Source organism: Embiotoca jacksoni, unplaced genomic scaffold (assembly GCF_022577435.1).
Source record: "Embiotoca jacksoni isolate LCO1_2020_lvr unplaced genomic scaffold, fEmbJac1.0.p SCAF_53, whole genome shotgun sequence".
NCBI lineage: Eukaryota > Metazoa > Chordata > Actinopteri > Embiotocidae > Embiotoca > Embiotoca jacksoni.
The window spans coordinates 1,692,949-1,720,014 of NW_027185407.1; the positions used below are offsets into that span (position 1 = coordinate 1,692,949).

The 27,066-nt window shown below is 45.3% G+C and overlaps 3 protein-coding genes across 13 annotated transcripts in view; all 3 read left to right on the forward strand.

The window, feature by feature from the left end:
* Positions 1-14,928, forward strand: part of LOC138212142 (apoptosis-stimulating of p53 protein 1-like) — a 45,223-nt gene extending 30,295 nt beyond the window's left edge. For 2 of the 4 annotated variants that reach the window (XM_069172407.1, XM_069172406.1), the window contains exons 5-21: positions 201-280; positions 367-534; positions 654-794; positions 933-1,128; positions 1,419-1,547; positions 6,010-6,077; positions 6,349-6,550; positions 6,639-6,866; positions 6,962-7,183; positions 7,781-7,931; positions 8,019-8,056; positions 8,140-8,507; positions 8,770-8,907; positions 10,352-10,485; positions 10,738-10,904; positions 11,002-11,201; positions 12,844-14,926. In XM_069172407.1, coding sequence (XP_069028508.1) covers positions 201-280; positions 367-534; positions 654-794; positions 933-1,128; positions 1,419-1,547; positions 6,010-6,077; positions 6,349-6,550; positions 6,639-6,866; positions 6,962-7,183; positions 7,781-7,931; positions 8,019-8,056; positions 8,140-8,507; positions 8,770-8,907; positions 10,352-10,485; positions 10,738-10,904; positions 11,002-11,201; positions 12,844-12,885 — 2,672 coding nt within the window. In that variant the 3' untranslated portion in view covers positions 12,886-14,926. Of the gene's footprint in view, positions 1-200; positions 281-366; positions 535-653; positions 795-932; positions 1,129-1,418; positions 1,548-6,009; positions 6,078-6,348; positions 6,551-6,638; positions 6,867-6,961; positions 7,184-7,780; positions 7,932-8,018; positions 8,057-8,139; positions 8,508-8,769; positions 8,908-10,351; positions 10,486-10,737; positions 10,905-11,001; positions 11,202-12,843 lie in introns of all 4 variants that reach the window. The other 2 variants (XM_069172404.1, XM_069172405.1) reach the window with 2 other exon arrangements.
* Positions 14,929-15,426: 498 nt separating this feature from the next.
* Positions 15,427-26,752, forward strand: sdsl (serine dehydratase-like). 5 transcript variants are annotated; one of them, XM_069172419.1, is made up of 9 exons: positions 15,427-15,502; positions 16,292-16,454; positions 16,569-16,841; positions 16,957-17,045; positions 17,156-17,389; positions 17,487-17,617; positions 18,377-18,463; positions 18,624-18,742; positions 26,668-26,752. In XM_069172419.1, the coding sequence occupies exons 2-8, from the start codon at positions 16,308-16,310 to the stop codon at positions 18,722-18,724; spliced, it is 1,062 nt and encodes a 353-aa protein (XP_069028520.1). In that variant the 5' UTR covers positions 15,427-15,502; positions 16,292-16,307; the 3' UTR covers positions 18,725-18,742; positions 26,668-26,752. The 5 variants fall into 5 exon arrangements, with proteins under 5 accessions (XP_069028520.1, XP_069028521.1, XP_069028517.1 ...); XM_069172420.1 differs by lacking the exon at positions 26,668-26,752 and having other exon boundaries at positions 16,569-16,605; positions 16,702-16,841; positions 18,624-20,340; XM_069172418.1 differs by lacking the exon at positions 26,668-26,752 and adding an exon at positions 16,077-16,102 and having other exon boundaries at positions 15,462-15,502; positions 18,624-20,340.
* Positions 26,726-27,066, forward strand: part of syt14a (synaptotagmin XIVa) — a 36,841-nt gene continuing 36,500 nt past the window's right edge. For 3 of the 4 annotated variants that reach the window (XM_069172408.1, XM_069172409.1, XM_069172412.1), the window contains exon 1: positions 26,729-26,808. In XM_069172408.1, the coding sequence (XP_069028509.1) occupies positions 26,796-26,808 (13 nt within the window). In that variant the 5' untranslated portion in view covers positions 26,729-26,795. Of the gene's footprint in view, positions 26,809-27,066 lie in introns of all 4 variants that reach the window. The other variant, XM_069172410.1, reaches the window with a different exon arrangement.

Consider the following 27,066-nt stretch of genomic DNA (forward strand, 5'->3'; position numbering starts at 1 on the left):
CGTGTTAAAAGGACTTTGTAGCGTGAAGTTAATCTGAAAAAGTCTCGATGCCGCGGCACGAGTGGAGCCGGCACACCGGAGTTTCTGAACTGCTCTGAAAGAGCTCAAAAAACATTCAACCTAAACGTGACTAACAGCTTCTCTAATAAGTGAAGAGGATATATCAGTGATGTGATTTCCCTCTTCTGTCTGTCGTCCAGCTGCAGAGATCGACCATGTGAGCAGCTTGTTTCAGGAGAAGCAGGCGGAGCTGCAGTCTGCGGTCATCAGAGTCGACCAGGTAAAGTTTCTATTCAAGCTCCAGCAAAAGTCTGTTTGAAATACACGAGCTGGTTTTAAGTTCCTTTTCTTTTCTTTTGTTTCCAGCTGACTCAACAGCTGGATGATTTGAGGAGAGGACGCCTCCAGCTGCACTCTGTGGCACCAGGTCAGGGGGGACCCGCCGGGTCCCAGGGGGGGACCGCCGGCCATAAGGGCTCCCCGCTGTCCGGCCCTGCAGCCCTGGAGCTGAGGAAACTCTACCAGGAGCTGCAGGTGAATTACACCTTCTCTAATACTAATACTGATACTTATACTAATACTAATACTAATGTAATACGTATGTTCGTGTTCTTTTGGTTTCACAGTGAGAACTGTCATGTCGTGTGTTTCAGGCTCGTAACCGTCACAACCTGGAGCAGAGCAGCAAGTTGGCCCAGAACAAGGAGATGCTGAACAAGAGGAACGCCCAGGTGACCGTGATGGACCAACGCATCGGCGACCTGAGAGAGCGGCTGCACAAGAAGAGAGCAGAAGTACAACATTTTATTCTTATCATAGCTTTTGTTCTTCACCACTTATCAGACCCAGTTTGCATTTTATTTCTCGTGACGGTAACTTAATATTTCCTCGACAGTGACTCCAGCTCTGTGTTTTGTTTCTGTCTCCTGTAGTTGAGTCGTATGAACGGAGGAGGCGTGTCCGCCCCTCAGACCTCGTCCCACCCTGCGGGTGGAGTTTCGGGTCGAGTGGCGGCGGTCTGCCCGTACATCCAGGTCCCGGCCGAGGGCAGACAGGAGGCCGGGTACCCCATGCCGGCCGACCCGCCGCCCAAACCCACCCCACTCAGCCACGTCCGCTCCCTCTCAGGTTGGTGCAAGTTTTCCTGTTTGGCACTTTAAGGCGCTGGAATCTGTCTGAGCTCTAACTTCTATTTCTTTTTCCTGTCTGTTGGCTCCTCCTCTTCTTATTTCCCCCTTACATGTTATCGTTAATAATTTAACATGGTGATAATCGTTGTGTTGTGGTGGTGAATGTTGTGGTTGTCGTTGTGATGTCATCACGATAACGTTGTTGTCGTACATGTCGTTTGTTTCGGTGGTTGTTAACGTCCCGTGGTCGTTCTTGTTGCCGTGTTCGTGGTGGGCGTGGCCGTGCAGAGGAGGAGAGGAGTGGCATCAGGAAGCCTCCCGGCCAATGGAAAGTGTCAGATTTAGACATCGTCCTGTCAGAGCCCACTGAGACGTGGGAGGGACCGCGGTGTCCTCAAGGGGGCGACAGTGAGAACAGTGAGTCCCATAGAAGTCGCTAGAGAAACGTACTCATCGCTAGCTTGCTTGGTGGTAGATTAGAAACATCTTGAGCCTTAACCCCCCCCCCCCCCCCCCCAACATCCCATCCCCCCACCCCCCACCCCACCTCACTGCAGCGCCCCCTGGTGTGTTAACGCCCGCATCCACAGTTTGTTTTCTCATCAAACAAGTTGCTAATTAACCAAAACTGATGTCGACATCAAACTAATGCAGGTATGAAAATTATATTTCGGAATTTAGAAGTTTTCTAAATAAAAGCAGTGCCACTTTAATTATCACTTTAATTATCACTTTAACTACGCGCACCATGTTTACATCCAAAAACTTTTACATATCATGCAGAAATTTTGTAGATTTGAGTGGCAACCAAAGTTTAAAGAGTTTTATAATTCATAGTTTTTACTGTCAAATATTTTTGGTGTCCCACATTTTTACGAATGTAACTAAATTAGATAATCTATGCCTTTAAATTTAACGGTGTTAAGAAGGAAATTCTTCAGTTTCAACGAGAAGTTATTGAGCATTAAATAAAGGTTTGTAAAATCAGGCCCGAAGCAGCAGAAAGGGGTCGAACCCAAACAGAAACATGGAAGCGACTCTTGTGGAGAGTTCATGTCTGTACAACACCGACCAGATGGTTGAGAGAGAACATTGGATTGAATCAGCGACACGAGATGACCTCCAGATGTGAGGGTCACGTGTGTGAGGACGCCGACGTGACATCGGATAGCCACCAACTGCTCGAGGTTAGAAACCTTCGACTCAGAAAATAAAGCGTCCTCAGTTGTCCCCTGGTGTCCCCTGGTGTCCTCCTACCTGGTGGACAAAAGTAGAAACGCTGTAAAAAGTTCAAGTTAGAAACATTGCTGCTGTAATAATTTGATACCATTTTGTGTATTTCTTTGAAGTAGTGCAGCATTGAATTGAATTAATGATCACGCTCATTTAATCCTTTAGTGTTTACATGTTTTCAACATAACCTCATTAATCACCTTGTTGTATCAGGTCATTCTTATTTATCAGACGCTCCTCTTGTACTTCCTGTGCTCACCCTGACTAACACTAGTTTATCAGTCCAGCGTTAGAAGTAACTAAGCATTTAAGCACATTGTGTCTTGAACCGACGCTCTTACGAATCCCATTGTGTTCATGAATCCCAAAGAAAATGCCACAGTTCTATTCATTGTCGGTGATGATGTAATGTGGAAAACACACACTTGTAAATCCTGTCAACAGCGTAACGGGCACGACGGATGAATGGAAGGAAGTCTGAGGACTGCCAACACGTAGCTAAATACAGTGTGTGTGTGGTGAGTGTGTGTGATGAGTGTGTGTGATGAGTGTGTGTGATGAGTGTGTGTGGTGAGTGTGTGTGATGAGTGTGTGTGGTGAGTGTGTGTGGTGAGTGTGTGTGATGAGTGTGTGTGATGAGTGTGTGTGGTGAGTGTGTGTGATGAGTGTGTGTGATGAGTGTGTGTGATGAGTGTGTGTGGTGAGTGTGTGTGATGAGTGTGTGTGGTGAGTGTGTGTGATGAGTGTGTGTGGTGAGTGTGTGTGATGAGTGTGTGTGGTGAGTGTGTGTGATGAGTGTGTGTGGTGAGTGTGTGTGATGAGTGTGTGTGATGAGTGTGTGTGATGAGTGTGTGTGGTGAGTGTGTGTGATGAGTGTGTGTGGTGAGTGTGTGTGATGAGTGTGTGTGGTGAGTGTGTGTGATGAGTGTGTGTGATGAGTGTGTGTGGTGAGTGTGTGTGATGAGTGTGTGTGATGAGTGTGTGTGATGAGTGTGTGTGGTGAGTGTGTGTGATGAGTGTGTGTGATGAGTGTGTGTGGTGAGTGTGTGTGATGAGTGTGTGTGATGAGTGTGTGTGGTGAGTGTGTGTGATGAGTGTGTGTGATGAGTGTGTGTGATGAGTGTGTGTGGTGAGTGTGTGTGATGAGTGTGTGTGATGAGTGTGTGTCTGTGTGAGTCAGATAACGAGGCTGTAGGTGAGGAGGGGCTCATCAGAGATCGTCATCATTAAGTCCACAGAAATCAGGACCGAGAATTATGATTATTTATTCAGCGATGTCAGAGAAGACGGTTTCATATTCCACTGACCTGAACCAATATTTGCCAGGAAGTGGTAACAGGATCTATGCGCCTCATTTTCTGATTACAAAAGCTCTGTTTCTGAGAGTCCATGAGGAGGTCCGGTTTACTTGAACTCTCGTGGGCTCGATTTAGACCGATGAACCAGTACTGTACTGTCCGTTTATTAGTAATCAGATCCGATCCAGGTAGTGCTGTCTGGCTGTGACAGGTTAGATAAGTGCAGCTTATTCATTCATCTTTAAATTGATGTATTTATATAATGTGTTAACATTATATTCTGTTTGTTTTGAATTAAAAACCAAAGTATCAGAACAAGACTGATCTGTTTAATGGAGGTTATTCTGTGTTGTGACCGTAAAACGCTGCTTCTAATCTCAGCTCTCAGGCAGATGTCCAAGTTTCCGCCTCCCGCAGAGCTGACTGTTAGTTTCCTGCTGTGACTGTTTTCTTGCTGAGGTCAGCAGGTTACGACCGTCAACAGGTCGCACCGGGCAGCTCGCTGCTCCGGCTGCAGGACTCCCAGGTTCAACAGTTGATCAGTGTTATGAGCCTGAACTGGTCCGTGCCAGAACTGTGACCCGGCTCCCCCGCCGGCACCCGGGCCAGACGTTAGGTAACACTTTAAAGTGAGACTTTGACAACGGACGCTGAATCTTCCACCAACGGAGGAATTTTAACGTCCAACGACGGCGTGGATGATATTTGAAAAGCTTCTCCACTTATTTTTTTATCCATTTTAGTGACGTACGTTAGCGATGATGGCGCCTGAAGGCCGTTTCCTTTGAATTGGTCTTCAGGGTTGAGGATGTGAAGCGTGGCGCCGCTGGCCTTCACCTTCACACGTAGAGAGGCAGTGGATCAGGACTTAGTGGCCGACCGGTGCCGTGACCTCACAGCACCCTGAACTGGGCCAGTGAGTTACGTAACACCTCCTCTGCAGAGTTGAACTGCAACTCTTCATTTCTCTCAGTCGGTCACGTCTGTTTTAAACCTTCAGGGCGACGGCTTCTTTTTTTTTTTTAGGGTTTTGTTGCGTGCATTTTTTTTTTTTTTTTCTGGTAAAACCAACAGAGCGGCATCTAAAAGTCATCTTCTATGACTGCAGTCGACAATTACTTTGCACGTCGATGGTTTTATTTTTGTCTGACATTACAACCCGTTCATTTCACAGCTGGTGATCAGAGAGGCTTCTGGGTAGGAGACACATGTTTTCAGTGGACGCTTGTCTTATTACATTACAGTGTTCGCTACGTTAAAGCCAAACGTGGTCAAATAAAAAACAACTAGATTACGCGGCCTGTCACAGATTTTGCATTATTATTATGCTGACTGCGTTGTTTTTATGTTCCTCTTAGAATAAACTTTGCGTGGATAATTACCTGGTTTTATTTTTGTGTATATTTTATTGGAGCAGTGTATCGTACATGACAGCTCATTTAAAGTGAGCACCCTGATCTCTCCTCATTATAATTTATTATGACACACTGTAAGTCAGTTTTCATCCCTCTAATTACTCCCTCTCTCTGTCTCTCTAATCTACCTCCCTCTCTTTGTCCACGTACTTCGTCCTTCTCCTGTTTGTTCGGCCTCCTCCTCTTCCTCCTTAATTACCTCCCTGTTTTTATCTGTGTCCCTTTTCTCAACCTCTTCTCTCTCTGTGTCTCTCACCCAGCTCCCTCTCTCTCTGTCTCTCTCACCCACCTCCCTCCCTCTCTGTCTCTCTCACCCACCTCCCTCTCTGTATGTCTCTCACCCACCTCCCTCTCTGTATGTCTCTCACCCACCTCCCTCTCTGTATGTCTCTCACCCACCTCCCTCTCTCTCTGTCTCTCACCCACCTCCCTCTCTCTCTGTCTCTCTCACCCACCTCCCTCTCTCTCTCTGTCTCTCACCCACCTCCCTCTCTCTCTGTCTCTCTCACCCACCTCCCTCTCTCTCTGTGTCTCTCACCCACCTCCCTCTCTCTCTGTCTCTCTCACCCACCTCCCTCTCTCTGTGTCTCTCTCACCCACCTCCCTCCCTCTCTGTCTCTCTCACCCACCTCCCTCTCTGTATGTCTCTCACCCACCTCCCTCTCTCTGTCTCTCACCCACCTCCCTCTCTCTGTCTCTCACCCACCTCCCTCTCTCTCTGTCTCTCTCACCCACCTCCCTCTCTCTGTGTCTCTCTCACCCACCTCCCTCCCTCTCTGTCTCTCTCACCCACCTCCCTCTCTGTATGTCTCTCACCCACCTCCCTCTCTCTCTGTGTCTCTCACCCACCTCCCTCTCTGTATGTCCCTCACCCACCTCCCTCTCTGTATGTCTCTCACCCACCTCTCTCTCTGTGTCTCCCTCTCCGTTCAGCCAACGAAGCATCGTGGCCCAGTATCAGTAAGGGTGTACCGGACTGGAGGACCAACAGTCCAGAACAGGTATGATTTCGACATCAGACATGGTCACACTGAACAATATTATTCATAATGGTTATTCTCATAAATTCTATAATGATAAAATGTACAATAAGAGATATTATAGAGACATTGAAGTATCCCTCAGTTTGCTGAAGCAGTGAAGTGAAGGACTGTGTGAACTTTTCAACTCAAAATCTCCTTAGAAAACAGTCATGGAGTTTTTTTTTTTAATGATAAACACAGTCCCACGTTCGTCACGCTCTTCATCTCTGCGTCTCCCTCCCTCCCCCAGCTTCCCTCTGGTTATGGTACCTACCCCAGCGCCACCCACCAGGCAGCGGGGCACCACTGCTCCACGAGCTCCCTGCCCCGCTCGGCCCCCGGGACACTGGGCTGGCCTCGATCCGGCGCCGCCACCTCCTCCTCCTCTTCATCATCGTCCTCCTCACAGCAAATACAGCAGCGTATTTCTGTCCCTCCGAATTCAAGCCAAGGTAATCGAACTAACCGGTGTTTGCTTCATTTATTGAAAGCTTCGTCGGGTCGATCATGTATTTTCCTTTTTTCCGTCTCTGCTGTCAGGTTCCTCCGCTGTCTCCCAGCCGTCTCCACTGTCCCCACAGACAGAGCGGACTGACCCCCCTCCGGCGGTGGCGGTGCGTCCCTACGTCCCCGACCATCCCTCCAGGCCTCAGTCCCCCAGGAAGGGCCCCGCCACCATGAACAGCAGCTCCATCTACAGCATGTACCTCCAGCAGCCTCAGCCCAAAAACTACGGATCTCTCAGCAACAGGGCGACTGTCAAAGCAGGTCGGTGAACGGCACACCGACTGTATATTCAGTGTTTTACTGTGTCTGCAAGGCTAAACAACTCACTCCCTGTCTGTTTCCTGTTCTCCCCTCAGTCTACGGTAAACCCATCCTCCCCACCTCCTCCACCTCCCCTTCCCCTGTCCCCTTCCTCCAGGGAGGAGGAGGAGGAGGAGGAGTCAGAGCAGCAGGAGAGGAAGTTACAGATAAAGAAGGAGGGAAAGGAGGAGGGGAGAGCAGTGAAGGGCAAATTGTGCCTCCGCCCAGTGTGGACAACATCCCTCGTCCCCTCAGTCCCACCAAGCTCACCCCAGTGGGTGAGTCCCAGCGGGTCGGTCAGACGGGACGATAATCATGAAGATAAACTAGAAAGAAATAATAGAAACTACTAAAAATCATCTCGGCCTTGTTTTAAAGTGACGTTTGTGTCTTGATTCTTCAGCAAAGTTCTCATTTCTTTGCATCAGTCGACTTGTCAGTGACAAAGCACTTTTTCTTCAAGAACACTTCCTCAGAAAATTGAAATCTTGATACTAAATTAAGATAAATTAAGATGAGATAAGACTATTAATCCCGCAATGGGGAAATTTAGATGGGGACAGATACGCATGCAATAAGAAAGATAATTTTAGAAAACCGTAAAAAAAAAATTCAAAAACAATGTATAAATAAACACACAAGCTATATACATAAATACATAAATACACCATGATATGTACAGAGAAATACAAAGAAAAACATCATTATTGCACGTAGGTGATAAAAAAATATATATTGTTAAATGTAAATTGTAATTTTACATAAGACTCAAGATATTTAATGTAATTTTGGGAGCTGCAGCAATAGATGGGTGACTTCACATCTCGCAGACTTGTTGCAAAAACATTAAAATTTGCCGTCTCTGCTCCCCACAGCTCACTCTCAGCTCCGATACCAGAGCGACGCAGACCTGGAGGTTCTCCGCCGACGACTCAGCAACGCTCCACGACCCCTCAAGAAACGCAGCTCCATCACTGAACCTGAGGGCCCTCAGGGGCCAAACATCCAAAAACTGCTGTACCAAAGGTTGCTGCTGCTGTATGTTGTACTCTGAAGCTGAATTCCAGATATTGAATCAACACTGACACCTTGAATTTCTGTTGTGGTTTGCAGGTTCAACACGCTGGCAGGAGGTATGGAGGGAGGCTCAGGTAAGACACCGAGACGTGATGTTCAGGTGGCATCATGGGTCGAACTGATGACGCATCAGTTTAACTTTCCCTTTTTATTCCAGGCAACACTTTCTACCAACCTGACTGCCTTCTGGGTGACATGGACAACATCCATTCAGCCAATGGGAACGTAGAACCTGCCGACAAACACGTCAGTACGGCAGCGGCGGAGAGTGAAGTTCAAAACCTGAACTCGGACCCCCGCCGCTCGTCTCCTCCGTCGGTTACCACGGAAACAACCAAAGACACAACAGCGGCGGTGGAGACGAGCAGCAGGGTGTCTCCGTCTATCCAACCCAGCCCGTCTCCTGCACCTGACAGACCAGAGGACCAGAACAATAACAACCAGAGAGGATCCAGTCCTGCGAACAGCTCAGCAGGCCACGCCTCTCCGTCTCCATCGCCTCCGGCTCCGCCTTCAAAGCCAAAGGTACGCCAGGTGTCGTGTACCCATTAAAACCGAGGCTCCTCTGGACACCACAGCACATAATATTCTCTGTTTATCCCCATTTAATATTATTATAATATAATTAGCACCACATTTTAAATGTTTCTCAGCAACTGCTCACATAAACAGAATAATAGTTCTCTGTAAATGTTAGTGTGCCAGATTTAAGCAGGAAGTGCTTACCTAGCAATTCCCATTCTGCATTGTCAGCACTTTCTTGTTTCTTTCTCCCTGTGTGCTGCAGGCGAAGCGAACCAACCTGAAGAAGCCGGCGTCGGAGCGAACGGGTCACGGTTTGAGAGTCAAGTTTAACCCTCTGGCTCTGCTGCTGGATGCGTCACTGGAGGGAGAGTTTGATCTGGTGCAGAGAATCATATACGAGGTAAAACACAACATCTCATCACGATGGTAACGTTATGTTATGCAGTTACATCATCGGTGTAATAATATATTCTCATTTTGTGAAGCTTGTTTGTTCGTGGAGATAAAATTAAGTCAAATTTAGTTTATATGTATAACTCGGTGTAACACTTCGGTTTTGTAGGAGTACTGGTGCAAAACTTAGCAAAAAATAACTTAAAAAAAGGGAAAACGTGCCCATAAAAAAACAAACAGACAAAAAGGAGGACATCTGAGATGAATCAAATCAAAGTAAAGTGTCCTCTGAAATAACTGATAGTGAAACAGGACTCCTAGATTGTAAAAACTGTCAGATGTTGTAAAAGACAAAAAAAAAAAAAACTGTCTTATACCTGAGCAACTAAGTTGTAACAGATTAAAACAAATACAATAAATTTAAACAAAAAATAATTTCCCATCAGTTCAGGTCTATGCAGAAAAGTCAGGAGAAGGGACAGCTTGAAGGATGGTGGAGCGGATGAGGTAAACGTAGAACAGAGCCTCATCTGCGTAGGAGTTTAAATTTAGAGCCATTTTTTATCCTCGAGGGACACCATCATCATTAAGCAAGAGGTGATTTGAATCTCAAGAAGGACAAAACCGCCAGAGAACTGTGTTTTAGATCATTCAGGTTAAAGATAATTAAAATAAAAGGTTTCATTTGGACATACTGACATTAAAAACTGCTCTAACCACCACTTTGTCAGGGCTGTGGCCTAAAACCTGATGAAATAGTCTGCGAGATAAAATGTACGAGCTGGCCAGCTCTGGAAGATCGTGTAAGATGGACACACAAGTGGAAGGTTTAAAAATCATGTGAACAACAATTTCCCAAGAATTGACAAAAACAAAATCTCCATTGAGCCCTCAGGTTCTGGGATGTCTGATCAGGAGGGCTGAATATCATCTCACAAAGCTTCTTTTTTTTTTTACAATAATTACTCCCACGCGCAGGCTGCCTCGACAGATCTGCCATTACCTAAAAGATTTTGAAGCTTCTTCAATACCTCCCTGACGATACTTCCCTCTGTCTTTGATCCTCAGCAGCCGTGTCAGGAGAGTTATTGTTGTCGACATCCTCACACACTCTGTATCACAGCGTGTTAACGCAGCACGCGGAGAACAAAGCCTTCAACCCCTCATCTATCACACACATCTTTTAACTGGACAAAAACTGCTTACTGACGTTCCAAACTGCAACTTCTGGCTGATACTCTGAAGGAAACGATGCTTCACATCCAGGACCTGCTCGCTTCGACGGCGTCGTGCCCCGCGGCGGTCCACTCACGTTGCAGTATCTCAAGTTTTACAGTGAAACTGGAGACTTTGCACTTCTGTAGTTCTCATGTCCTTTTGAAGGCAGATACCGAGACTGACACTCTGGTGAAGTCTAATATGTCTAATATGTACATGTCTCTGTCTTTAAGGTGGAAAACCCCAGCATGCCCAACGATGAAGGCATCACTCCTCTTCATAACGCCGTCTGCGCCGGCCATCACCACATTGTTAAGTTCCTGCTGGACTTTGGAGTCAATGTGAACGCGGCCGACAGTGACGGATGGTCAGTACCTGCACTCAGCGGTTCAGACTCACACCAGAACCGAGTCTGAGTGACGAACACCAGCTCAGCTCACACGCAGCAGTGACACAAGATTGTTGACTTCCTAAATTCACATTTGACTCATCTGCCGGCAGTTTTGTAGAAGGAGATTACCGTCTGTAATGAAGCTAGATATTTGAAGCGCATCACTGGAATATCTTTGTCCTGCCTTTGTTGGCTGTGAATGAACTTGGTCATGTCGTCTCCTCGCAGGACTCCTCTGCACTGTGCAGCTTCATGTAACAGCGTCCACCTCTGCAAGATGCTGGTGGAGTCGGGGGCGGCCATTTTTGCCACAACCATCAGTGACGTCGAAACAGCGGCAGACAAATGTGAAGAAATGGAGGAGGGCTACACGCAGTGCTCTCAGTTCCTCTACGGTAGGTGTTTACAGACCTGAGTAACGGGGAGAGTCACAGATATGCAGCGCCGTCATCGAACTGTCCGCTGAAATTCATTCTTCTCTGCCTGTCCCAGGTGTGCAGGAAAAGCTGGGTGTGATGAACAAAGGTTTAGTCTACACTCTCTGGGACTACGCTGCCCAGCTGTCTGACGAGTTGTCCTTCAGCGAGGGCGACGCCCTGACCGTGCTGCGTCGCCGTGACGACACCGAGACAGATTGGTGGTGGGCGCGGCTGAACGACCGCGAGGGATACGTACCCAGAAACCTGCTCGGGGTGAGAAACAACCTCACTGTGAATGTGAACGGGGAGAAAAATAAAGATGCACGTCGGCTGCCTGATCACCTACATGAGTGTATTTAAACTAATGTCAGCTCGTTGGTTTACAGAGAAACACAGAAACAGCTTCTTCTGTGCAATGATGCCCACTTTAATGATGTAAAACACTTAACTGTATTCTCACAGTATCAGTCCACCAGTTTATAATCAATACAGGCTTGGAAAATGCAGCACTAAACCCCCAAAATCTCTCAATAATACTAATGAAAAACATAATTAAATTCTCTATTCTTGAGCAGAACTTCTAAAAGACACACAGTTGTGCAAAAGTAATTGCATCCCATGGAAATATGTCATATTTAGAAGGAGGAAAAGTGACTTATTCAATCATTTATTTAACAGAAATATCAACAGATGTCGTATTATTCTGTGGAAACAGTAAGTCCACCCTTCAGCAGAGATAACTTCTGGGTTAGCATCACTGTCCACCAGTCTCTAATACGGGCTTGTTAATATTTTTCCGTTGGAAGATGTTTGAGGGTTTTCGTGCATAATGCTGCTTTCACAACATTTCAATGAGAGGACGTCTCATCACCCTCCATTTCTGCTGTTTGAAACATTCCTCGGTGAATTCGTTGGTATGTTGAGGATCATTAAAGATTATGATGGCTTCACATTATCTTCAAGCAATCTTTGAGATGATGCAGAATTAATAGTTAATTCAATGACTACCAGCCTCTCCCTATAAACACGTCTACCATGGGTTAGGGTTTAATTTGTGCACTCTGTTCCTCATTGCAGACAAACACACTTTGACACCAAAAGCTGCAGAGTTACCTGCAGTTCCTGTCATGCAAGTTTGGAGATGTTGGAGTTTTATTTTTATTGTTTTAGGACTAAATTTTCTGCGGTGGTCAATGTTGAACAAATTGACAGTTATTTGAAATTACAGTAGAATTATTCATTTTAAAATATTTGAACTTTTTAAATCCTTTGCTGGACTCATAGACTTCCACAGCTTTTTTTTTTTTTTTTTTTTTTTTTTTTTTTTTTTTTAAATGTATGAAGGCCAAAGAGAGCTCTTTAAATCCTGCCATGATGACACAACACACTTCATTGGCACAGCAGACCTCCATATCAGTGGTTTAAAAAAGACTCATTAAAAAAGGAGGTTCTAATCATTGGTAGCCAATCTGGATCCGTGATTTTAATATGATGATTTGGAGGTTTGACATAAGTAGGGATGTACATGCTTTTCCTGTTAACAATTTTTTTTAATTTTAATTATGTAAACAACTAGAAAATGTCAAGTTTGTGTATCATTTGTTTGAGTATTTCAAATTTATTCATAGGCAACGGATATGTTGACGAATTCAACAATTTCCATGGGATGTACTTCTTTTTTTACTAGTGCAGATAAAATCTGTTCCTTTTTTCAGTATCATCAACATTGATTTCCCTTCGTTCAATGAAACAGGTGACTGTAGTTTACCAGAGGAAACAGCTTCTCCGGCAGCACATTTATTCCCACGCAGCATCTTCTGCTCTGCCTTCATGATGTTCAGACACCTTGAGAACCATGTAAACATGATGTAGTGACCTGACCCCCCCCCCAATTCCCCCTCCTCTCCCCCTGCAGCTGTATCCAAGGATCAAACCCAGACAACGCTCACTGGCATAAAGCCCGGACCAGGAGCCACATGCACACCGAAGAGAAGGAGAAGAAGAGGAGGAGCAGGAGGAGGAGGAGGAGGAGCAGCGTGCAGTCAAGAGTGAAACAATTAAAAGGGTGGACGCTGAAACAAGGAAGAAAAAGATGGAGGGGCAAAGATGGAGCTACTTTTTTACGTTTCTTTGAATGCAACAGAGTCACTTTATGGTAGAAGCAGAATATATTTTCTAACTGAGTTTCTGCAGAGTTAAAGGAAATAACCCGGATCTTGTTTTAAGCAATCGTAGAGCAACAACTTTACAAGAGTTCAGCAGCATGAGGGATGCTGAATAAAAAAAGGTATTAGCGAATTAAATATCATTTGGATGCAGCTGCAAGTTCCACCGGGCTTCGAACATGAAAACGCAAGTTATAAAACTCTGTCTGACATTATTCAAGTGTTCTGGATCTTTAAATGTCACTTGAGTTTCGTACGGTGTTCATTAAAAGGCAGATGGATGTTTATAATGCCAACTTCATCAACCACATAGCAGCAGGATTCACACCGTGAAGATTTGAAATGCAGTAATTTTGCGGGATAGACCAGGTGTATGTATGTGTGAGATGTGAGATGTGAAAGTGAAGCTTGAGAGAAGCAAGTGAAGAGAGAACAAACTCTGTGAGTCAGGTTTTGTGGTTGTTGATGGTGCCGCCGTTGTTTTAGCAAAGTTAGAGAGGAATGATGTTGGAAGTGCACCCGCAGGACTGTGACACACGGCAGCTGAGATCTGCATCAACCCACGCCGGAGACGGGGTGGAAAAAAATAACGTTGAAGTCATAAAAGAAGAACATTTTGGCGCTGATTTGACAAACTGATATGAAAAGCATCTGTGGACCGTTACGGACGTCTCAACCTTCGAGTACTCGCTGTTTATGTTGACTCAGTTCAAGTGCATGCTGCCATGTCCACATCTGTTCCACTGCAAAACGGTTGCTGCTGGTGAAAGAGGAGAAACTGAAAAAACAAAAAAAAAGGAGAATACGTGTTAAAGTTGGACGTTGGATGAGAATTTTCTTTAAAGGTCATAAACGCTTTGCTGGTTTTTTTTTTTTACTTCAGACTAAAGACACTGGTCCTCATCCTGGTGCAACACAGGTACGAGGCACTAAAACTAACAACATGAAGCAGTGTTTATCCACCAAAGGCTCAGTATTTCACATTTTCTGTCCACTGTGTGACATAAAAGCTTCTGTGGCCACTCAGTGGTTATTTCGGCAACTCAGAAAAGTGTCTTGAAAAGCAAGATAAGCCTCATATTGGCACGATTTAAGCAAAACTGATATAAATAAATATATAAATAGTATATAAAACATGTCGGTGTGGGCCTGCAGTGGCCCAGAAGCAGTGAAGGATCTAAAGTTTGAAAAAAACTTTTTGTGTGTGTTATCGCATCTTTTTTCACATTTACATATTTCAGTAGTTGTATGATATTATTCCCCTGATTTTTTTGCTTTTTTTTTTGTTTGTTGATTTATTTAAAACAAAACGTTGTTTTCTATGACTATTATTGTTGTTATTTTCATTATTACCAGCACACACTGCTCCGGTTTCCTTTTGTCTGTCAGTTGTGGCGCGACTCACTGCTGCCACCCAGTGTACAGGAAGGATACGACATCACATTATGCATCACTTCCTTCAGCACGTGCTGTGTGTACAAAATAAGTAAACAATAAGTTGAGTGAAGTTTGATGTGAGACTGGAGCATTGTCCGGAGGAGTGCATACCATTACTTCGTGTTTATGCAACGTGTAACTATACAGCTTATGTACAATAATAATAAAGACATTATATAATCCCTGCAGATAATGAAAGCAGTGACTGTGACACTCTTTCAGGTAAAAAGGAGTTTTCATGGATGGAACAGCTGGTTGGCACAACTGGATCAATGAAATCACTCCAATTAATAACACAACACATAACAAAGCAGAGTTTATGGTGATTATAATACATTTTAATAAAAAGAAAATCAACCTGTCAGGCAAGCTCTCCCACCTCTTATTAAATACACAAAACCATAAACAGGTAATAAACGGTGGACTTCAGAAAGGAGTCTGAGCTCAGGTCATTCAAGGCTCAACACTGACACAAGACGTTTCACACGGAAGTTGACCTCTGATTCAATATTGGGTTTTTATAGTCTGATATGCAGCTTTGTTTTCCTTTCATGGGCTTAAACATACGAAAAAGTGGGTTGAAATGAGCTTTACGAACGCAGAACTTGTCAAGTTAAATTACATAATAAAATATACAGAAAAAAGAATCTTTCAAAATAAGAGAATATAAACGCAACACAAAAAAAAAAACAATTGAACGTGGAAGTCTTGTTCCTTTATTGTTATTATTGCTGATAAGACTTTACATAGAAAAGTGAGTGAAGTCTAAAAAAAATAGATTTGCCAACAATCTAATAATCTCCACGTGAACGCACTGTTACGTTTATTTTGAAGGAGACCGGAAGTGGTATTGTTTTGATCGCTTGACGCAGCTCGTGCCAGGCTACATGCTACATGCTACCTGCAGGTCACGTTGTGAAGCGGAACATCCATCAGCTGTTCAGAGGCTCGTTCAACATACTGGCACCAGACGTAAGTCACGTTTTAACACGTTACAATAAGCAAGTTTTACATTGTTTGCGTCAATTTATCGTTAAATTTCGTCGTATTTTTTAGTCAAAGATGAAAGTTTACAAATTGTTTGTTAAAGAACCGAGCAGACGTTTTTTATTTTATTTATTTATTTATTATAACTTGGAGGTTTTAGCCCGACAGTTTTACCATTTTATATCAGGACCAGGTTGTTCCTGAGGAAAGCAGCAACCAGACTGAGACACAAACATTTTGAATTTAAAACAGTAAATAATCACTGATTTCACAACTTGGCTCGAAGTTGAAATGATCGTGTGCATCTGTTTTACTACGTTTCCGGGTGTTTTTGAACGCAGCACATTGGCACCAATTAAAGCAACGTTGATACGAATCTGTAATTCACTCTGTATCACCTTGGTACAATAATAATCTGCTGTTTATATTCCGAGGAGGTAAAACGTGTATTTAGTGTATATAACCTGTGGGTGATTATTTATTTATATGTATTTTTTATTTTATTATATTGTATTTGCAATCCTTTTGTACTCATATTTTTCCTATCTGTGTCCTTCAGCTGCTGTGACGACTGAAGTTCCCGCGGTGGGATTAATAAAGTCTTATTTTATCTGAATTAATACTGAAAGAGTTTAATTAACTCTGCTCTGTACCACCATTAACTCGGGAGATCTGCGTCAGGAATTCACTCAGTAATCATCACTCAACTTCCTACCTGTCTGTCTGACACCTGTTTGTTTGTTTGTTTGTTTGTTTGTTTGTTTTGGCATCCAGTGATCTTAGTTGCAGCATGGAGAACCGGTTCCACGTGAACACGCCGCTGCTGGAGAGCAGCAGCATGTCCAAGCGGTTGGGAACCGCCGTCTACCTGAAGATGGAGAACTCGCAGCCCTCCGGTTCCTTTAAGATCCGCGGCATCGGACACCTCTGCCAGCAGGTGGGAACCCCGAACCTCCACCTGTCCTGGTGCTCATACCCCCCCTCCCCCTCCCCCATCCAGATCCAGTGTTTCAGACGATGACTGTTTTGACTGTTTGACGTGTCGTTGCAGCTCGCCAGACAGTCCCGAGGAGTCGTGTGCTCTTCAGGTGACGTCCTTACTGTCACACAACAGATTCTCCGTCTCACCACGTCAACAGACGGCCGACTGTGTTGCTGTCACATTGTTTTTGGTCTGTTTCCAGGTGGGAATGCAGGTATGGCCGCAGCCTACGTCGCCAGAAAACTGGGCGTTCCAGCCACCATCGTCGTTCCCTCGTCTTCTCCTCCGCTGGTGGTCCAGAAACTCCAAGACGAGGGCGCCACCGTCAAGATTATAGGCAAGGTGGAGTATTATATCGCTCTGTGGCACAGATGTCGGTTAAAATCTGATCGTAGTAGCTTGAAATGAAGGCAGGAGGTGTCGAACAGAAAATGAGATGTAATCTTGTCCTCCTCAGGTTTGGGATGACGCCAACGCAGAAGCTCTCAGCCTGGCAGAAGCTGAAGGGCTCACCTACGTTCCCCCGTTCGACCATCCTCTGCTCTGGTAGGAACACTCAGATTAAGGCCCGATCACTGAGCCGGTTCTGATGGATGAACCGTGAAACTTCGACTCTGTCTCATTAAATTCTGCATCCGTCTCCTCCTCACGTGCAGGCAGGGCCACGCCAGCGTGATGTCAGAGGTCGCCGCCTCTCTGGGTCCCGGCGTGAAGCCCGGGGCCGTGCTGCTGTCCGTGGGCGGGGGGGGCCTCCTGTGTGGGGTCGTCCAGGGCCTCAAGGATGCGGGCTGGATGAATGTACCCATCGTCGCCATGGAGACGGTGGGAGCGGACTGCTTCAACGCGGCGGTCAAGGCGGGCAGGCTGGTCACTCTGGATGACATCACCAGGTTAGGTTTCAACGTTTGAACGTCAGCCGCGGTGACCTTTTTTTTTTTTTTTTTTTTGAACGCACCCTCACGTCTCCGTCCGTCTGCGTCTCCGCAGTGAAGCGAAATGTCTCGGAGCGAAGACGGTCTGTCGGCGAGCCTTCGAATACAGTCGGTGCAGCGAGCTGGACATCATCTCTGAGCTGGTGACGGACCAGCAGGCGCTGCACGCCGTCCAGACCTTCCTCGGTCAGTGTGTGTGTGTGTGTGTGTGTGTGTGTGTGTGTGTGTGTGTGTGTGTGTGTGTGTGTGTGAAATGCTTTTATCTCTGTTTTTTTTTTTTAAAAACCAGGTCTAAATTTAAATATTTGAATATCTAACTAAAGGAAACGGTTCAAACATGGAAAACCGTTTTCTCTTTTCTTCTCTCTCATTATGTGACGTATTTTTTTGACTGTTGTATTTTGTGAATATTTCTTCCACCTGCTGCCATAGCAACGCTCAAAACCTGTCGTCAACCCGTGTTTAACACTTATTCTTCATTCAGTTTGAGTTTTTTTCTCGCTGTCGTTCGAGTTCATGAGCTGTTTAAGTGGGTTGAAGCCGTTAAAGTTTCTACAGCACTGTGTTGTGATGTGACAGCGAAAGTCCTGCTTTCAAAACCTGAGTGAAAGTTTTAAATTGATTTAAAAAAAATGCTCTTAAAGTATATGAAGTAAAAGTACTCATCTTATGAATATTATTGGTGCAATATTAGTGTATGTGGCATTTTGTTGATGTTCAAGTTGCAGCTAATTTGAAGCACTTTATATCCTGTTTGGTATTTTAATGCATCATATTGTCGTATTTCTGAAAAGTCGACACATTTGGAGGTTTTCGCTGCTCAGGACGAGTCTGGAAAGCTGTAATGTGGAAACTCACCAGTTGTGGTGGGAGAAGTTTCATGACATTGAAATACTGGAGTGAAGTAGAAGTACGTTGAGTAAATGTGCGCCGGTTGTCTCGTAGATGAGGAGCGTGTGCTGGTGGAGATGGCGTGTGGAGCAGCGCTAGCGGCCGTGTACAGCGGACTCATACGCAGACTACAGGATGAAGGTAACGACCTCCGGAGTCATCGTCACTCGGTGGCGTGTTTGAGGACACCGCCTCAGTTGTTATTCACATGCAGACTTACTGGTAGAAAATATTTCTGAGCAATAATCATGTTTCTTTCAAAAATAAGAGAATATTTTTTTGCTGCAACTCTAATGTTCAGGTCGTCTGACTCTCTCGGGCCCCCTGCTGGTGATTGTGTGCGGCGGCAGCAGCATCAACATGGAGCAACTGGCCAACCTCAAACACAAACTGCAGGCCTAAACTACTGTGTGTGTGCAGGTGTGTAAATGGGTGAAGAGGGTGTGTAGAAATGTAAAAACACTGTCTATGTGAACGGTGAGTGGAAAGATGAATGGATGAATTCCTGGGGGCCAAAAAAGAAAAATCCAGAAATGCTCAACGTAATCGTCTTTTGTGAATTAAAAAAAAAATAATAATAATAATAATATTTTTCAATATTTTATCGTAATTTATGAGTTAAATAACTTTTCCGAAATGCAATGCAGTGTTTTAGGAATTTTAAATAAATCTCTGCAAGTATAAATTAATGAGTGACTCATTTGATGTGACTATATGTTGCTCAGACTGCAGTTACTAGGTTTGTCCACATGGGGGTGCCACAGGTCAGAAATACCCCGATCGTCCTCCGTCTGAATGGGATTCACTGCACAGGAAAGTTGAGGGCTTTTTGTTTTACATCCAAATATTTGTGCAATTCCTATCATAGATTATTCCTTTATAAAAAAAAGGATCAACAAAAACAGAGTTTCTGGTGAAAACAACAGACGTTTACGTGTTGTTTTTATCCTTCATATTAAAGGTTGCCGTGCAGTCGGTTTGTGTTGCGTGTAGGAAGATATTTCTATGGAAACAACTCCTCGCTGCTCTGAGTGCGTCAGTGCAGAAAGTTCAGTTGAACAACTTGTAGATAATGTTTGCTTTCAGACAGTTGCATAATATATTAAGTTGTTCACATGGGAGCACCAGCAGATAATCGACTTCACGCCAACACACGACATAGTTTATTTAAAAACTCCTCCAGCAACTTACTGTAGGGAACAAATTCTTCAAAATAAGAAACTGTAGTAACAAAAAAAAATAGCTCCATGAGTTTCCTTATGCAGGTGAAAATCTTTCAGACTTTATCATCAGCTTCATATTGTGCAGTTTGCTTTTCAGAATAACCAGCAGCATTTTATGTGAAGATATATGCAATGAGAATAGCTGCATGCATGATTTATGGTAGATTATATTCACATGCGGTTATTCAGAGACTTAATGCTTCATTCTGTCTGAAAACTGATTATGTTAAAGCTCTTTTGTCGCGTCGACCTGCTTACTTCTGGTAAAACGAAGAAGCTGTGGAATTTTTTTTATTTATTTTACGCAGATCTTTGAAAAGTGTTGATACCCCTCAGAAGTGGTGATAAATACGTGAAATTTGAAGGTTATTCAATGTCACGATCCGTTATTTGGCTTTTTTTTTAAAAGAGAAAAGTAGTAGTTGAGCTGTTTGGTATCATTGTGCGCTTCACTGAGCAACACCAGTGAAAGAGAAGATTCATCTGAGGAGCTTTGAAAGAAAATAATGTCCAAGCAGCCGGCTGTTCCTGTGACATCAGGACGTCTCAGGAAGTGATGGAGGAGGAGGACCGAACAGAAGGATAGTTTGAATATTGGGGAACAGACAGAAACTGAGGAACAACAGAGGTGTCGTGGTCGCGGTGGAACATTGTTCTCTGAAAGAAGAAACAGGAAGACCCCGTTTTTAAAACGAGGAGAAGGAAACATCGGGCAGATCTGAAGTGGGCTGCCATGAATCCTGATTTTAATCCAAACCTCCAGCTGAGAATCTCTAAGGATCCAATCATTTTCTGCCATGCTGTTTCTATTTGATAAATCATGTCAAATAACATCAACAGGAATGTGTTTGTTTAATTGGATGAGACTCAGAGAATAGTTGAAATAAGTGATGTTTAGTTCAGAGGCTCTGATCACTGCTCGTTTTCATACGCTGACTGTCGGTAATATTAACCAGCTTGAAATCCATTTTCATTCACAATCAAATATCTATTCTGATAACAAAGCGTAAAGACACAGACGGATAAGTTGAGGATTTGTGTCGAGGATCCTACAAATGAATATCATGAATAAATTTTCCGCAAATTAGTGAAACAGCGCAGCGCCCGTCACGGCCTTCATTCCACATTTGGAGATGCTTGTTGCTCGGCGTCTCTGTCGGAGGAACAAATGAAATGTAAACAAGGTGATAGTTATGAAACGCCTCCTTCGACTTGACCCGCTCCTTTAGAACAACCGCTGTTTCTGGACGGGGTCGTCGTGTCACACTGAAAGGTCACGCATGGTGTGGACGTGATCGTGGTGTGGACGTGATCGTGGTGTGGACGTGATCGTGATGTGGACGTGATCGTGGTGTGGACGTGATCGTGGTGTGGACGTGATCGTGATGTGGACGTGATCGTGGTGTGGACGTGATCGTGGTGTGGACGTGATCGTGGTGTGGACGTGATCGTGATGTGGACGTGATCGTGATGTGGACGTGATCGTGATGTGGACGTGATCGTGATGTGGACGTGATCGTGTGGACGTGATCGTGTGGACGTGATCGTGGTGTGGACGTGATCGTGGTGTGGACGTGATCGTGATGTGGACATGATCGTGATGTGGACGTGATCGTGGTGTGGACGTGATCGTGATGTGGACGTGATCGTGTGGACGTGATCGTGATGTGGACGTGATCGTGATGTGGACGTGATCGTGGTGTGGACGTGATCGTGGTGTGGACGTGATCGTGATGTGGACGTGATCGTGTGGACGTGATCGTGGTGTGGACGTGATCGTGATGTGGACGTGATCGTGATGTGGACGTGATCGTGGTGTGGACGTGATCGTGGTGTGGACGTGATCGTGGTGTGGACGTGATCGTGTGGACGTGATCGTGGTGTGGACGTGATCGTGATGTGGACGTGATCGTGATGTGGACGTGATCGTGGTGTGGACGTGATCGTGGTGTGGACGTGATCGTGGTGTGGACGTGATCGTGTGGACGTGATCGTGGTGTGGACGTGATCGTGGTGTGGACGTGATCGTGATGTGGACGTGATCGTGATGTGGACGTGATCGTGATGTGGACGTGATCGTGATGTGGACGTGATCGTGATGTGGACGTGATCGTGTGGACGTGATCGTGGTGTGGACGTGATCGTGGTGTGGACGTGATCGTGATGTGGACGTGATCGTGGTGTGGACGTGATCGTGATGTGGACGTGATCGTGTGGACGTGATCGTGGTGTGGACGTGATCGTGATGTGGACGTGATCGTGATGTGGACGTGATCGTGGTGTGGACGTGATCGTGGTGTGGACGTGATCGTGGTGTGGACGTGATCGTGTGGACGTGATCGTGGTGTGGACGTGATCGTGGTGTGGACGTGATCGTGGTGTGGACGTGATCGTGATGTGGACGTGATCGTGTGGACGTGATCGTGATGTGGACGTGATCGTGGTGTGGACGTGATCGTGGTGTGGACGTGATCGTGGTGTGGACGTGATCGTGATGTGGACGTGATTGTGTGGACGTGATCGTGATGTGGACGTGATCGTGGTGTGGACGTGATCGTGATGTGGACGTGATCGTGATGTGGACGTGATCGCGGTGTGGACGTGATCGCGGTGTGGACGTGATCGTGATGTGGACGTGATCGTGGTGTGGACGTGATCGTGGTGTGGACGTGATCGTGGTGTGGACGTGATCGTGGTGTGGACGTGATCGTGGTGTGGACGTGATCGTGATGTGGACGTGATCGTGGTGTGGACGTGATCGTGGTGTGGACGTGATCGTGTGGACGTGATCGTGATGTGGACGTGATCGTGATGTGGACGTGATCGTGATGTGGACGTGATCGTGGTGTGGACGTGATCGTGTGGACGTGATCGTGGTGTGGACGTGATCGTGGTGTGGACGTGATCGTGGTGTGGACGTGATCGTGGTGTGGACGTGATCGTGTGGACGTGATCGTGATGTGGACGTGATCGTGGTGTGGACGTGATCGTGGTGTGGACGTGATCGTGTGGACGTGATCGTGATGTGGACGTGATCGTGGTGTGGACGTGATCGTGTGGACGTGATCGTGGTGTGGACGTGATCGTGGTGTGATCGTGGTGTGGACGTGATCGTGGTGTGGACGTGATCGTGGTGTGGACGTGATCGTGATGTGGACGTGATCGTGGTGTGGACGTGATCGTGGTGTGGACGTGATCGTGCCGTCCGCTGAGAAGACACGGACGGGCAACGCGTCCTCTCATGAGGTTTCTGGTCTCCATCATCCGAGCACCAGACCGGCAGCCGGTGAGGCCGACGGACGCGCCAGCCCATTTCTATGACAACGGGAAGGCGGTGCTTTGATGAGCCCAGCAGGGGGCACGTGAGCGGAGCTGCAGCTATAAATAGCACAAAGTAAACAGGAGTGAATGGAGGCGGTGGAGCGGGAAACCGTGAGCGTCTCTGCACATGTGTGCAGTTATTGATCTGCATCATTCAGTCTCCAACCTGGATGTTATTGTCAGCTTTTCTTCAGTTCATTAATGTGAATGAAAATCTTCTTTTTGTAATCAGTAAACTTTGAAAACAGTGATTTGGTGTCGTCCCAGTGAGGTTTTATTTATCACTGTTTCCACATTTGGACCAGATGAAGTCATTTCTGTTGTAAAGATCCTCATCGAGACACCTGATTTCAGCAGGAAGCTTAAACAAAGAGGGGGATTAAGTTTGATTGTGCAGTTGGAAGAAACCAGCGATTATATTGATTCACTGTTTGATCATTGATGTATGAATACACTTTATAAGGTCATGAGTGGAGGTCAGGCCTGTTGGGTCAAACCTCCGTACGAAGCCAGAAATATTCATCTGACGTGTTTCTTTTCATTTTCTCACAGATTCCTCCGAGAGTGAAAATGTCTTTTTTCCTGCAGCTCAGTTTTCACTCAGTCATTTTGTCATGTCTGTACTTGACCTACAATCTTTCTGCTGCATTTTTGAACACGTTTCTTTTTCTTGTTCTTTAAATATCATCATAATTCTGCCTTTCAGACCCTCCATCACCATCTCATCCATCTGGTTGGGTGGAGCGGAGATGACTGATGGCCGCCCACTTCTAAGCCTGGTTCTGTCCCAGGTTTCTGTCCTGTGGGGTTCTGTTTCAAGATTTAGATCACTTTACATACAATTTAAATCCACGGCTCCTCCAGGGCCCCCCGGGGCTCCTCCAGGGCCCCCCGCGGCTCCTCCAGGGCCCCCCGCGGCTCCTCCAGGGCCCCCCGCGGCTCCTCCAGGGCCCCCGGGGCTCCTCCAGGGCCCCCCGCGGCTCCTCCAGGGCCCCCAGGGCTCCTGTTTGCCTGGGAACATCACTCTGTGACGTGACCTCTCGTTGTCGGACTGTAATTAACCAAACATTTGAGACGAAGGGACTCGAAGCAGACAGATTCATGTTTGTATTCATGCAGTCATTTGTATTATCTGTTCTTGGAGATGAGGTACCTGCTTAGTTGAGCGAATTTCCGAGTGTTCACAGTTTATAAATCTTGACTTCGTTCGGCTGATTGGTTTCCCGTTTCGGCAGCGTGTCAGTAGGAGCGTGAATATCAGACATGAGCGAGCTGCATTGTGCTGAACCTGATGTGAGATACGGCCGAGGCGTTAATGATTTCCTCCGCCGTCCTCGAGCGCTGCGAGGCTCTGATCCGCCGTCGCACCCTCTCGTGTCGTGTGGTGAATTTAAACCGCACGTCGGGTTACATCACAAAGCATTTGTCCGATGTGTGAACGACGTGTGCACACGGTGTCCTTCAGACGCCGCTTCCTGCTTCTTCAGACTGAAAAACTGGGTTTCTAAAATTAGAGGGCGGATGGAAATGCGGATGCGGAGACGGCGTGTCACTGGTGCTTCCATTGGTTAACGTTCGCTCATGCTTGTGACAGGGAATCACAAGGTAGAGCTCGGCAGCCGCTGTATGTATCCATGGCAACCCGGTGACGACACGGGAGGATAAATTGGATCTCAAAATGAAACTTAAAAGGGTTTTATAATTCTCTCGTAACAACAGCTTCTTATTAACATACATATAATACAACAGCTGTGTGTTTTCTAGAGGATGGGAGAACAAAATGTCGCGCGGATTTAAGTTTTTAGGCCAAAACGCTCTGCGGTGTTTTTGTGACTGATAGCAGGATGAGCTTGATTACATCTTGATTTGATCAAATGAATGAAGGTTCAATGAACCTCATCAGGAAATGGGATGAGTGCAACAGCACAGAACGAGATTCAGATCGGATGACAATAATTACTTTTGAATTTTGAGTTGTGTTTTTGTTGTATTATTCATGCGAAAGGCAAGTGAATCCAGGACGAAGGTGGAAAAGCTCCACGCGGGTCTACGAGCTGTGAAGCTTGATTGGATGTAGATATCCACAGAAACATCTCCACAGCAGCTATGAAAACACACCAGCCTGCATAAACTCTCATAATCAGTCATGCCTGCTGCACGCAGCATGCATTTTTAATCTCTGCGCTGCATTTAATACCTGACCTTTTAAAGATTTACGTTGCAGGGAGGCGATGATTTTACTTTCATCCAGAACAGTTCAGAGTTTCAGTGGTTTCATGTTGCAAATGATGATGTTGTTATTGTTGTTGTTGTTGTTGTTGTATCTCTTCTAACGGCCTCCTGAAACTGTCCGACAACCTGTTGCATCAAATTATTGGTAATGCTCTCGGCTGCGTTGCTCTCTGCTGCGTTCAGGCTTCCATCCTTGGTGAAACCGATACGAGTCTCTTCAGTGCTGGCTGTCGGGTTACCGTGTGCAGAAGAGGCTCTTGTTCTTCGGCCCTGAGAGCTCACAAACACTTAGTGCTGATTTTCAGTGCGGCGGCGGGTCCTCGGGAATCAGAGCCCGGCTGCTTCCTTTTCCTGCCGCCAGCGATCAGGGGATGATTAACAGCGGAGGGAGTGGGTGAACCAGCAGCTCTGAGTCATGGGAAGCCAAACTGAAGAGAGATGAAGATTTTCATCAAGAAATATCCGAAAAATATACAATAAAATAATATTAGAACACTGAAAATCCAGAAAGGAATCTATATTGCTTCTACTTTGCATTGTGTTGCAGAAAATACACGAGTTTCACGTGTTTTCCTCGTGATCACACGTATGATACATGCACGTGAAATTCACGAGGTTTTTCTGTGATGGTTAACGGCCTTTAAGTTGGATATTTTCATCAAAGCTTGAAACACAAAACATGTTAAAGTCTGAATTACAGTAAAGCAAAGTATTGAGCTGAATTAGCGCCTAGAAAAATGTGGTATCAACATGTTTTATTCACATCTAATTCAGTTCATAAGTTTAGCTAACCTGAGTTTATCTAAATGAACTTGCATCACTCAGTATGAACAAGAATAATTAGCATTAATCTATTAAATGAGGATCGTTTGTATTCATTAGATTTCAGTATTTTAACATCCGATACTACTTAGTTAACTCTTTTCTATATACAGATCGCTGCTCTCTGCTGCTTCTGCACAATACTGTACATTTCTTTCTTGTATGTCTTATTTTTGTATTCTATTTAACTATTTCTATTCTCATTCTTTTATATTTCTTTTTTATATTTGATTAATATTCATTATATATTCCTAGTAATTTTATTTTGCTGTACTGTGCATACGACAATACGAATATCTTCATCTCATAGATAACACCAGTATAGTTTAACTAAAGTAAACTTAGAACTTTTTAACCAGGATCAGTCCGTTAACATTAAAGGAAGATTTCTTGTATTCAGATATTACAGGTTTTTAGATTTTGACGGGTTAAGCCACATTAATGAGATGTTTGTGTTTGAAAAATGACCTTAATTTACTTTTGTTTGGATAAACTACATTATTAGGCTTCATTAGTAATGTTATCTGCAAGGATTATTATTATTATTTATCTGCATTACATCAAGTGCAGTCTGTAGTGCACTAAATTAACTTTGGAGTTGATAAAACTGCATTATTAAGCTGTATTTTACTATTTATTTAATCAGTTAGTTGCAAAAGATCTGAACCTAACCAGTGATGTGGTCAGTCCTCCCCACCATGTGATCGGTCTGCAGCCTGTAACTGGTGTTTGTGCATCTCGTTCCAGACATGCAGCTTCCTCCCCGGCGTCTCCTGGACTGTACCACCCCGTCGGTCCCCCCCTCCTCTCCGCCTCGCAGTGGGCCGCTCCCCCTTCTTTACCGCCCACTTTGGTTGAAGCCAAAACAGAACATCATGGCGATTGATGGTAAGTAGGCCAATAACGGCTCTCCTTTCCGTGTAATTAACTTCAGCTGGAAATAAGAAATGTCACCGGCGAAGCGTTTCGGATTAGAGTCGACGTGGCCGCGGGAGATCGGTGCTCCGGTCGCGTGCAAGCAGTGAAAGTTGTGTGTTTTTTTTTTTAATTGTTTGTGTTGTTTGTCTCCTTCTCTTGGCGGTGTGAGAGAGAGAGAGAGAGAGAGAGAGAGTAGAGGAGACAGGAGGAAGCTTGAAGCAGGGTTTT